The sequence below is a fragment of the Syngnathoides biaculeatus genome, chromosome 17, assembly GCF_019802595.1.
Source record: "Syngnathoides biaculeatus isolate LvHL_M chromosome 17, ASM1980259v1, whole genome shotgun sequence".
NCBI classification, from domain to species: domain Eukaryota; kingdom Metazoa; phylum Chordata; class Actinopteri; order Syngnathiformes; family Syngnathidae; genus Syngnathoides; species Syngnathoides biaculeatus.
Genome location: NC_084656.1, coordinates 10,780,162 through 10,793,093, shown reverse-complemented (window position 1 = coordinate 10,793,093; position 12,932 = coordinate 10,780,162). Strand labels below are relative to the sequence as shown.

General features: G+C 41.0%; 1 protein-coding gene and 1 long non-coding RNA gene across 3 annotated transcripts; one reads left to right on the top strand and one right to left on the bottom strand.

Moving 5' to 3' along the window:
* Positions 1–1,248: 1,248 nt before the first annotated feature.
* Positions 1,249–4,005, top strand: rx3 (retinal homeobox gene 3). Its single transcript, XM_061801977.1, has 3 exons — positions 1,249–1,569; positions 2,291–2,541; positions 3,539–4,005. Exons 1-3 carry the CDS (start codon positions 1,305–1,307, stop codon positions 3,989–3,991), a joined length of 969 nt encoding a protein of 322 aa, XP_061657961.1. The 5' UTR covers positions 1,249–1,304; the 3' UTR covers positions 3,992–4,005.
* Positions 4,006–4,940: 935 nt separating this feature from the next.
* LOC133491084 (uncharacterized) lies at positions 4,941–8,008 on the bottom strand. 2 transcript variants are annotated; one of them, XR_009792347.1, is made up of 4 exons: positions 7,914–8,008; positions 7,479–7,758; positions 6,943–7,074; positions 4,941–6,829 (listed from the first exon to the last, which is right to left on the bottom strand). It is a non-coding gene; the product is annotated as an uncharacterized LOC133491084 (long non-coding RNA). The 2 variants fall into 2 exon arrangements; XR_009792346.1 differs by having other exon boundaries at positions 6,231–6,829; positions 7,479–7,949.
* Positions 8,009–12,932: the final 4,924 nt, after the last annotated feature.

Below are 12,932 nucleotides of genomic sequence, written 5' to 3'. Positions count from 1 at the left end.
TTAGAATTTCAAATATACATTTGAATAAAAAGCAAAGTGTGGAGAGCCTCTGTCTTGGAAATTCTCAGGTGCAGTTGAACAATGAGTTATCATTACCAACAGCCTTTCACATAGACTCACACCTTTATTTCTGCCCATTTCCTTGTTTATTATTATTATTATTATTATTATTATATATCGACAGCGGCCAGGAAAGTCCGCTTCTTCCTTGACAGTCAGTAAATGTGGTGCTTCCAACTGTTGTTTCCCAATACACCAAAAGACATAATTTTTACATTGCTGTAAGTCTGAATGCGAGTGAGGGTTTGAATCCCATACCATTATTTATCCAAAATTAATTCTGTTCCGATGTGGGCCTGAAATGGACATTCCAAACTTAACTTCCTGTGTTGTTTCATGTTCTATGGCCAGACATGATATTATTCACTCATGACTAATGACACTAATCATGTTCATGTACTTCACATAACTATTAACGGTATTTTTTCTGGATGGGAAACAAATACATATTGATGCAACACTTTACTTCTCTGTGAGTATTTATGTTCAACATTTCTAGGAAAACTTGATAGCTATTGTTAGAACACGCCAATGGGTTAATAATGCGAGCTTTCGTGGTCCTATTGGTGAGCCCTACTCTCAATGAAGCTCCTGAACTCACATCAACTGTTCTCTGGCACTAAGATGGAGCACAAAAAAGAGAACAAGTGAGTTTTGCAGCGAGTGGTATCTCCACTTTTGTGTGTGTGTGTGTGTGCTAACCAATAAAAATGAAGACACAAATTATGAAATGCACACCATACATTAAGGACTGAAATGGGAGGAGATGGTTGCCCGCTCCTGCAATCAAAACCAATCGCATCAGTCCAAGTAATGAGACCTCTATTCAGTGGTATCAATATTTGAATATATTTGATTAAATATTAAGCTGGCAATCCTGGCAAAAAGGAAAAAAAATCTTGTAATTATGATTTTGTTGTACCTTAATCTGCAAACCTAATCTTTCTTCCTTTTTACCCTCCTTCTCCTCTTCTCTCAGAGGGACATGAACATGACATCTGGAGGAGTGGAAAGATGGTTTTAAGATTGATGTAAGTAGGTTTTACACATGCAGGCGGCGGTTACTCAAATCCGGGACCCACCCCCCCACACCCCCACCCCATCTCCACTCCTCCCACCCATCCCCTTCTGTGACGTCGGAAAGGAGAGCAGGTGGGGTGAGGAGTTGGTAGGGGGTCGTTGGTTTAAAAACCGAGGATGCTCCACGCAACAAGAACCAGGTCTTTGTTAGTCCTACCCGACCCATGTGGCTGATTGGACCGCCTTCGCAGAGGAGGAAGAGGATGATGACCATGATGATGATGGACGAACGCCTGCAGTCACCGTCCGCGCGCACCCTCGTCCAGCACGCGGGCAACCCGGCCCGGGTCCACAGCATCGAGGCCATCCTGGGCTTCAAGGAGGACCTCTTGTTCCAGAAGTCGGCCGCCTGCAGCCTAGCGGACAAAGTTGGGGGAAAGATCTGCGAGGAAGCGGCCCACAAAAGTCACTTGGCGGAGGGTTTGGACGGTTGGTTGCGTTTCGTTTCATTTGATCAGAATTCTCTTTTATTCTGCTTGAAGAGAATGCTGTTTGGTTTAATGTTTTTTTAAATTCATTTTACGTTACGTATTTTAGTCGCATTCTGTTTTGGTTTTGAATTTAATGCTGGTTAGTTGTCTTATTTTTCTTAAATATTGCTTAACTTTGTTATTCAAAAGTAGCTTTGTTTTATTTACATATATTTAATTTTATTATCTTATGTAGTTTTGAGTCTCTATTTTAATTATAGCTCTTTTTTCTGTTATTTCATTAAGTTGTCTTATTTTTTTAAATGGGTTTATTTTATTTCACGAATTATATCTCGTTTTTTTACTTGTGTAACTCATTATTAATGCATTTAATGTACTTATATTACATTGTTTTTCATGTACTTTTAAATTACTTTTATTTAAAATAATTCGATTTCCTTTTATTTTAACTCATTCAGTGGTGTCTTTCTTTTAATTACCTTTTGTTCTATTCGGTTTCCTTATTCTTTAGTTTAATGTTTCTTTGTTCAACTTTGCTTTATTTGAATACAAAAAAAATCATTTTATTTGAATCATTGATTAGTTTTCAACATAGTTCGTACAATTTGTACGTTTCATTTTATTTGAGTCAACGTGTAGATTTTTTAAAATGTATCAGTTATATTATTAGTTATTATTACTATTAATCATAATCAATTCAACTTTTGCTGCGCATCCAGGTGCGTGTGCGCGTGCCGGTGCAGGTGTCGACGGCGGTGACGCGCAGCCGTATCCGGACTCGCCCGAGCGGGACGGGTGCAAGCTGTCGGATGACGATAACCCGAAGAAGAAGCATCGCCGCAACCGGACCACGTTCACCACCTTTCAGCTGCACGAACTGGAAAGAGCCTTCGAGAAGTCTCACTACCCGGACGTGTACAGCCGAGAAGAGCTGGCCCTCAAAGTCAACCTGCCAGAGGTCCGAGTCCAGGTACGCAGAGAAAATATGAATGAGGAGTAATTTATTCATCCTGACGATTATTATTTTTGGAATCAAAGAGCCGCCTGTGTGGTTTTAAAGTCCAAAAGGATAAGTTGAAATATATACACGCTCCAGAAATACAATTACTGTATCTAATTCCTTCATACGTTTTTGACGAAAAAAAAAGGCGTATCAAATGAAGACTAAAAAGCCAACATTTATCCCCCATCATTCTAAAGTGTGAAATGAAGTAGATACATTTTTTTTCAAATCTAATCATTCATTTATGTTCACTTTTGATTGGCATGTTGTCACTGAGGTATTCGTTTAAAATCGTATTGTTACGTTGTTGTTTTTTTTTTTTTTTTAATATTATGGTTGCCTTATTTAACATTTGAAAATATTTTAAGAAGGGTTAGTTGTTGTTCCTAATATTATAGCTGCTTAATTTATGTAAAAGTAAATTATTAAAAGCAGCTCTCCATACGATGTTGTGAAGTTCTGTCACTGCACACTACAACCAAAATCACAAACATGAATATAAAAAACTAAGCATGGTGATCTTTGAAACATTTCATAAGATCACAAGTTGTCATACACAATTAATGCCTCTGGGGCATATCTGGAAAACCACATCGAGTTATGTGGCCTACTAAATCAAGCAAGTGATGTACACTTACTGCATGTTACAAATCTGCATATTGTCTTCACTTTTAATAATGTTGAGATGTTGCAAGCAGAAACTCCCAAAAACTTTTTTGGGGAAAAAATACAATGGAACAAAGAACTATCGATCAAACTCCTTTCCTTGATTTCAGATTTGAAAAAAATGAGTCTTTTTGTATGTGTATATGATGTGGTTAGGGTTTCATATTGGCCTTCGAAGGGAAACCATAACCACAATGTGACCCACAGCAAAAATGAATTTTGCCCACCCTGCAATAGGGCATACCTAATATTTTGGCGGGTCTGACCTCCTCGTTGCACTCCTTGCTCCTGCTCTCAGGTTTGGTTCCAGAACCGCAGGGCCAAGTGGCGTCGTCAAGAGAAGCTTGAAGTGAACTCCGTCAAGCTCCAGGAGAGCGTTGCCGCCACCGCCTCCTCCTTGCTGTCCTTTGGCCGCCCCCCAGCTTCGGGCTCCCTAGGCTCCCTGAGCTCGGGCCTGCAGCTGGACCCCTGGTTGACCTCCCCCATCGGGGCCTCGACCACCCTACAGTCGCTCCCGGGCTTCATGGGCAGCGGCGGTGGCGCTTACACCGCCTCACCTCCCCCATCCGTGCAGCCCTCTTTCCTCAATGCCCCCACCCTGGGGCACACCCCCCACCTGCCCCGGATGAGCTCCATGTGCCCGGCGCCGCTGTCGGCCTACCAGTGCTCATCCGATCCGAGGAAGTCCAGCATTGCCTCGTTGAGGATGAAGGCCAAAGAACACATTCAGTCTATCGGCAAAACCTGGTGATGGATTTGGCTCCTGCTTCTGTGGGAAGACTGGTGGGATTTGCTGGCTGATGTTGCTATGGAAACAATCTAACTGGCACAAACTGTGAAAAACTTTTTATACTTCTCAGATTTCTATTCACTCTCTCATTAGTCTCATTCATACATGTTGCAATAAGCATTAGCTATTTATTTCATACTTCAACATGTAAAGAAAATCCCTTTGTGTTTCACAAAATCAGTCTGATATGGATAGTTTCAAGACAATAAACTTTATATGTAAAACCAAAACAACAATTGAGTTGCAGATTGCTGACATGGGATATATTGAGGAACCTCAAATTTGAAAATAATCCATTCCATGATGTTGATAAACAATTGATTTGTTTGGATTGTGAAACAATTTCTCCAATCGTGAATATACTGTAGTGGTGCTTTGAGATATGAGTTTTATGTTTAATGGCCTTGCACGTAACTCAAAACACCCAAATGAGTTTTTCTAGTTGAAATAAATGGTACAGTGTTTGAGATCGAATTGCTACAGCACAGGTGTCAAACTGGCCCATGAAAGCAAATCAAATGTGTCAACATCCATGGTTCTTATGAAAATCTGTACAAAAAAATTCTAATTGTCATATATACTAACGTGGTAATGTTGAAATATTATAAGCGATTTATGTTACCAAACATGAACAATGGTTGAAAACCCCATTACCCATGATTTCTGTATCAGAAACTAGTTCATCAATTTTGTGCGCAAATATGATGAGACGATTAAATATTTCTTTTTGTTTCACAGTCATAATAGCTCTCGCAGGGAAACCATGACTACAATGTAGGCTGGGACAAAAATGAGTTTGAGACCCATGTGTCTGCCTCCCCCACCCCCCCCCCAAAAAAAAATATAAGAAATAATTTAAAACTACAAATGTTTGCAATGTGTTTTCTAATAAGTTAAATGGGACTATTAGGCTCCAGCACTCCCTGCGACCCTCGTGAGGATAAGTGGCTAAGAAAATGGATGAATGGATGGATGGATGAATGGGACTATACAACTTTGTACTTAAAAAAATAATGGGCATTACTGACGTAATTGCCACATTTTTTGTTTCAATTCGTTAGACATTGTGCCGCTCCTTCTGCTGTGTGCATCTCGACCGTCTGTAAGCAGTAAAGTACAGACATACGGATGTACTTAGTGACTTCTATGCTCCTCAGTTCCCACCATAATATTAATCGTTCTTTGCAGAGTACAATATCTGTCTGCATGTGTTGTTCTGCCATTTATATTCCACTATACATTGTTTAAACGTTTGTAACATTGCAAAACTGATGCTATTCATTGGAGCTTCCATAGCATTTCCCATCATGTGTTGGCTTTAAGACAGCTGATTTGAAGTGGTGCAGTGGTTTTCACTACACAAAGTGTTATCTTTGTTTGATGTAGACTTTGACCATAAACATCAACTTTTGACAAATTACTCACGATCTGCCAAACTGAGTTCACAGCCATCATCCACTGTCTGTAGTGACTTACATTTCGACTACAAGTAACAACGTTTATGGCGGCTCTGGAGCATAACTACTTCAAATATTACTTAACAAAACGTATATTCTTCTCTTTGAACGTGAATTTCCCATTTTCATTTTTTACGTTCCACTATGTTCATTTTGAAGACACTAACGCTAAGATTCTGATTTCAAGCGAGCTTTATTTTTTCCCCCCACTAACACAAAATAAACACTGAGGGTCTTTCTTCCACAGAAAGCTCCTTAACCTGGCTGACGTCCTCCAGACCCCTCAGAGAACGATTTGTTTCCTCCTCATTAACTCCGGTAAACGTTATCCCATCGGCCGGTGAGATTAGAAACTTAATCACTGGGGTGAAAGTGGCTTGTTGTCCCTTTTGTTCACTAATCAGCCGTGAAACAAATGAGGGATGAGGACTGAAGAGGAAACTTTTCATTTTGGTATTAAGAGGGAAGACGTGTGCAACCAACTTGTTGCAATTAGCGCTCACTATTGTCTGCAAATCCAGAGGGACCCCAAAACTCTCTCTGTCAAAGCATCCTACTGGGGTTTTTTTTTAAATGCTGAGAGTGACACAAGAGAAATTCTGGATTTTTTTCCCAACATTTCCTTGCTCTAATTTGCTTTTATACTCCATTGATTATTATTGCAAGGTTAACTTGGATCCTCCTAAAATGTGATTATTGAAAAAAAAAACTGTGTAATAAATCACTTTTACCCTGCGTCATGTCATGGACTACAATACTAGGTACACTAAAGTCTGACGAGAACCACTTTAGGAGCTGTCAAAAAATTGTGGCGTTCAAAGGACATTACTCAGCTGTTATAGGCACTTCAAATTTGATTACTTTTGTTTATTTCGGTCTGCCGTGATCATAAATAGCGCAACAGTTCGAGAAATGTGCTTGATTTTCAGCGTCAAGCAATCAAAACCTTTAAAAGGGTGTTTGAGCGTCCTCTGCTGGGTAAAAGTCAAATTACCTTAAACAGTGAACGATTTTCTGTGTACAGTACGGACTACATAACATGGAAGAAAGTGTTTAAAATGTATAACCGATTATGATTCTCTCTAATCTATCTTTCACACAACGTACAGAAAGGTATAATGTGTGCATGTGAAGAAACAACAACAACAACAGGTATTTATCAAAAGTAACACATGAAAGCAGAGGTACAGGGGAAAACAAAACATTTTAGTCACTTCCAAAAAGTTTGCCACGACTGTCTACTAGTTTCAAGCGTGTGCGTGGATGTTTAAATACTTGAGCATTGTTGAGCGCGTAGCCTTCGCTCCTGCACATCTATGGCGAGAATATGCAGGTCTGCCATCTACAAGATTATCAAAGGAAGAAAAACATGCAGCCATGCCGTCACGGTCCTAACAGCTCACTGTCGTCAGTGCTTTTGGGATTGTAAAACCAAAATAAAGTCCAAGGACTGACCTCTCAAGGAGCATTTTCTGATTGCTGATTGAAGGATCGCATTTTGGGTCTGAGCTTCCTCGAAGAGTTCTTTGGGTTTTCCTCTATAAAACACCAGCTGCCTTTCAACTCTCTTCTTTCCCATCAAATGCCCTAAAAATTGTTAGATGCAAGACATAACTGTCAATTTGGTTGAAAGCTGTAATGAAATCACTTCTTAATAATTACGCACCTTTACTACTTTTATTTCTGAAATTCTTTTCTGATTGATTACTTTGTTGTGTATTCTCTCTCCATTCTTTTGGGGGTTTGTTCATTTTATCTCGTCATTCTCTAATTTTGTAATTTGAATCCTCTTTTTTTTTTTTGCCATTACTTTTTTTTCTCTTATGAAGCAATTGAAAGTGCATACATCTTTTTGCGCCTGTAAACTATTTTGATTCAGGGTGTACAAGATTGAACTGAATTCCTCGCTGATGCAAGATAGACATTATCAAACAGTTTATTACCCTAATGATCATTCTGAAGGTAATTAGAAAAAGCGATGTTTCTCTTACCGACTGCCCAGTGGCGAGCGGATGCATACATATTCCCGAGAGGTGCTGCAGGACCGTGACAGCAGTGAGAAACCACAATGATCAAAGCCAGCCACAAGAGTCCTACTCTTCTGTCCATGTTCAGAAAAGGTCAGTGATCTGGGTGTGATGCGTTGTGGTCCGTCCACGTCATCAGGGCGATTAACGGAAAAAAAAATTTCCACCACCGTCAGCGGGAGAAGCAGCAGCTGTTGACGTTGCTGATGCCTCGGATAGTAAGGACGGAAGTAAGATGCTCCTACTGAAGCACATCAAGGGGAGATTCTTATTTCTTTTTAAGATGAGAAGACAAAACATTTGTGACTTTGACGAATTAATTGTGTTTCTACATCAAATCTTGAAATCCATTTTGCCCAAGAAAACAAGGCTTTTAATTATACTACCCTTTAGTCCTACCTGACTGATCACTTCTTGACCACTGAAATAGTGTGGATGTAAAAAGTCTGCACACCCTCTTATAAGTGGCCCTGGGGCAGTGTTCAGGAGTAACCAATTGACCCCTCCGTACAGGGCACTTAACCACGCCTCCTGAAGTGACGTCACGCCACGTGCGCTGACGTAAGACAAACAGTAAAAATGGCAAATACAATACAATACATTCTGAACTGAGACAGACTCCATGCTTCTGATTTCATTCAAATCAACGATATATTATAGATTCTAAATACAATACATTCTTAACTGAGAGAGACGCCATGCTTCTGATTTCATTCAATCATTCACACGTAGCAATGTTATGCTAGCGGAGAACGTCTCGTTCATTTATTCGAGACGTGTATTAAAAGTCAAATTTAGGGCATATCTTCGTGCAAACACAGTCTGGTTAACTTTCGGCCGCGAGCCAGCAAGAAATCGATACGTTTGTGCAGTCCGATCATCGCTAAATATCGCTCAACAAAGAATAAGTGTGTCAATCGTTCACACGTAGCAATGTTATGCTAGCGGAGAACGTCTCATTCATTTATATGAGACGTGTATTAAAAATCAAATTTAGGGCATATCTTCGTGCAAACACAGTCTGGTTAAGCTTCGTCCGCGAGCCAGCAAGAAACCGACACGTTTGTGCAGTTCGATCATCGGTAAATATCGCTCAACAAAGAATAAGTGTGTCAATCGTTCACACGTAGCGGTGTTATGCTAGCGGAGAACGTCTCATTCATTTATACGAGACATGTATTGAAAATCAAATATAGGGCATACCTTCATGCAAACATGTGTTCCGGTTGATATTAGATGGATTTAGTTGATGATGCGGTCTTCCACAAAGTTTGATCCATTGAAGGCATTTTTCGTACTGGGTCTTCGGTTTTGGAAAGGGTACAAATCGAACTCCACCAACTAGCCTTTCAGGATAACTGTCGTCACTATTACAAAGTCCGTGACGACACCTCTTAACCATATTTTTTGTTAAATAACCCAAATACGCGATAAAACGCTAACTAAACCTATACTGGACCATTCAATGTTGTCAGAGAAAATGGCGGGAGCAAAAACGGGCTTTGGTCTATGCAGATCTCTGGCCTCTGATTGGTCAGTAACGCGGATTGCGCAATATCCACGGAGGGGTCAATTGCATTCAAACTAATGATAAAATGGGACTCATCAAACACCTGCCACCATTTAAAATGGATCATTAACCCCCACATAAAATTTTTATATTCTAGTAGGCCTTTCCTGCAATTTTTATGCTTGCATCTTGCAGCAGAAGCCATGGTCTGCAGGGATCTTGTTGTTCAATGCTAATAATCAGAGGAAGGGTATGAAAGAATTTCCAAGGAATTCAAGTTTTCACAGAACACAGTGACCACAGTTTACATCAAGTAGTGAAAATAAGGCGTTAAGACAACATTGACATTGACAAGAACTTGACTTCTTTCCAAAAGAGGTGAAAAAATAAGAAGAACACTGGTCAGGGAAGCTGCCAAGAGGTCAGCAATAACATTCATGCAGCTCCATTAATTTCTGGCAAGTAAAGTACTGGCTTTTTAGTACGTGACAACAATCTTCTGTCTTTTTCATTTGGCTGGGCTATCCAGTAGGGTGGCAAGACTGATGGTTTATCTTCATCCATCCATCCATCCATCCATTTTCTTAGCCGCTTATCCTCACAAGGGTCGCGGGAAGTGCTGGAGCCTGTCCCAGCTGAAAACGGGCATGAGGCGAGATACACCCTGAACTGGTTGCCAGCCAATCGCAGGGCACATCAAGGCAAACAGCTGCACTCACAATCACACCGAGGGGCAATTTAGAGTGTCCAATTAATGTTGCATGTTTTTGGCATGTGGGAGGAACCCGGAGTGCCCGGAGAAAACCCACACAGGCACGGGGAGAACATGCAAACTCCACACAGGCGGGTCCGGGATTGATCCCGGGACCTCAGAACTGTGAGGCCAAAGCGTTCCAGCTGATACACCGTGCTGCATGGTTTATCCTAAAAAAGCAAAAAACATACACTTGAGGCCTCCCAAACAAAATGTCTGATTGTCTTTAAAAGGAAGGTTGTACTTTTTGGGCATAATTTCAAAAGTTGAGTTTGGCACAACATGGCATAACCTCAAGAGAAATGTGATGGAAGCACTATTCAAACATTCTTTTTTTTGGGGGGGGGGGGCATAAGAGGCACTTTAAATGGTGGCATATGTGTGCTGATTCCCATTTAACGTGTTTGAATGGGAATGTGGTTAATTCTGACATGGTCAGACACACAGTTAAAAAAAGTTTTTGCACACTTATGCGGTCATATAGACTTAATTGTTGATTTTTATTTCACCTCTCAAAAGAGATTTATTGGTGAGGTTTTCATTCCCAATTAATTTTTTTGTCACATCAATGGAAGAAAAACTTTGAAATTATAAGACATGATTTCCTTGAATATCACAAAACCATGGCGTTCCGTGAAGGTTGTGTACTTTTACTGTAGACTTTTTATAGCCACTCTAAATTAAAGCTACATCTTTAAAACATCATGATAAAATAATATAGTTCATTCTGAGCAAATGATTTCCCTCCTTAATTTTAGTGCACCATCTTGACAATACCCTATTAAAGTAATGCTTCACCCAATCTAACACTAGATGACGGTGTTGTACAACTTTAGTGAGCCAAAGTGACTGCAGCTGTTCTTGTCGGGCCTGTAAATTCATCCATTTTCTTAGCCGCTTATCCTCATAAGGGTCGCGAAGAGAGCTTGAGCCTATCCCAGTTGTCCACGGGCACGAGGCAGGGCACACCCTGAACTGGTTGCCCGCCAATCACAGGGCACATCGAGACAAACAGTCGCACTCACGATCACACCTTGGGGCAATTTAGAGTGTCCAATTAATGTTATATGTTTTTGGGATGTGGGAGGAAACCAGAGTGTAAAAAAATGTAGATGCGTAGAGGACAAAAAGTGTAAATGAAATGTGCAGGTCTTAATGTGCAAGACAAAAGATGAGTCTACTGAAATGCAGGCCAAAACTTCGACTTGCAAAGGGAGGTTCCCCTGCGTATCCCCCTTGGGGCTAAGGGGCACCCAAAGGGTGTTGGGTAGACATTCAAACCCACGATCCCGAATTTCGCTCGGTAAAGACCTAATAAAAGGTGGGAAATTTTAAAATACAGTAATTCTGCTATGCACAGGAGTAATTACGTACAGATGCCACAAGATGACAGCAAAGAAGTTAAAGTTGTTGGGCTCTCAATCAGGAACCATGTTACATAAACGACTGTATTTAGTAATTACATTATTCCTGTTGACTATTTTTAGAATAGATTACTCTATCTCACCCAGTAATCAGACAAATGCTATTTTGCATTAAATTGTTGCAGTATTTTTCAATTGCTCTTTATAAACCGATTGTAATTGTTTTTTTGGGATCATGTAATGACTAAACAAAACCAAAGAAGCAATATCGCATGACAAAGAGTGCTGTTGTACTCACCAACCTTTTTGAAACTGAATTGATTCATAGCTTAATGGTACTTTTGAGGCTGTTTCAGGTTCAACTCTAAGTTATAGGTTTTTCACACTACAACTGCAAATAATGATTGATATTGTAATACATTTAACATTGTACTTTTTTCGATAAGTTGATTATGATGCTGTTATTGGTCAGAAAATGTGGGGAAAATGTTGCTTGTTTTGTAAAGTAACATCAGATGATTGTCATGATCCTGCCGCTCCAGCCCGGGCTGTGCGGGTGCCCACGCGCTCGTGCTAATTGGGAGGCACACACCTGCGCCTCATGCGGGCTGATTATCCCGTGTATATATAGGACCCCGATGACGACTGGTCCTCCGCCAGATTGTTGAGGTTCTTGTCCCGTTCCAGCACTCTCGTATCCCTGATCGTCAACCCGTGTGTACCGACCTTTGCCTGTTCTCCGACCGACCCCGTAAGCCTGACTCCTTTGACACTTCTGCCTGCCTTGATCGATCTCCCGTGTACCGACTCCTGCCTGCCCGCTCACCTGCTCTCTTCGCCCGACGTCCCAACTACCGCTGCTGCACCTGACTGCCTGCCCGATCCCCGACCTTCTAATAATAAACGTTTTTCCCCGAACTATCTTGCATCTGACGAATCTTGCATTTGGGTCATACCTTCGTTCCGATGGGTTGTGACAATGATTACAAATGTTTTCCCACCAAGTGCTGTGCCATTTGCTTCTCACTTGTTCGTCTGTACAGAAAACGTATTTCCTGTCTCGACTCTTGAGACCAAGAGAGGAACGTCAGACGCTTTGTACAGCCTATCCCTGATGACTTTGAGCATGAGGTCAATCTTGAGCACATATTGGCGCAATTGAGATTTTTTAATTAACCTGCTATGGATGTTTTGGGAATGAGGGAAGAAAAGGAAATATGTACAGAGCCATGCAAGAACATGCAATGCATACAGGAAGCCCAAGACCTCAGAACTGCCAAAGTTGTTCACAGTGCCGCCACAGATAAACCTGCTTTTTTGCACATAACTTGACGAATAATTTCAAAAAATGTGTTCTGACTGGCACTCGTGATCCATCATCAGAGGGCCCCCGCTGGCCGGCCCAGCAGCGAGGTTTGGTGTGGACGCCGTTTCCACCTGCCCACCGGTTGGCCTCTGCTGACTGCTTGTTCCCCGCTGCATGGCGAGAAGAAAATACCCAAGCTTACCCAGCTGTCAAGAAATAAAATGTAAATTTCAAAACAGACTTTGTAATAGTCACATTTTCCTTTCCTTTGATAGCTTCCTGGAAGTCTTAGAATATTAGTCTTTACAATATTATTGGCACATGTGGTGTATTTGCATCCAAATACAATATGATATTTCACTTTCTCCAGGCGCTTGACTTATTCCAGCCTCTGAAGTGCACAAGAGGAAAAGTGCTTGACTGTAGAGGGAGTGCCGACATTTTAGGGGTACCTAGAATACATATCGAGCATAAAGGCGCATCA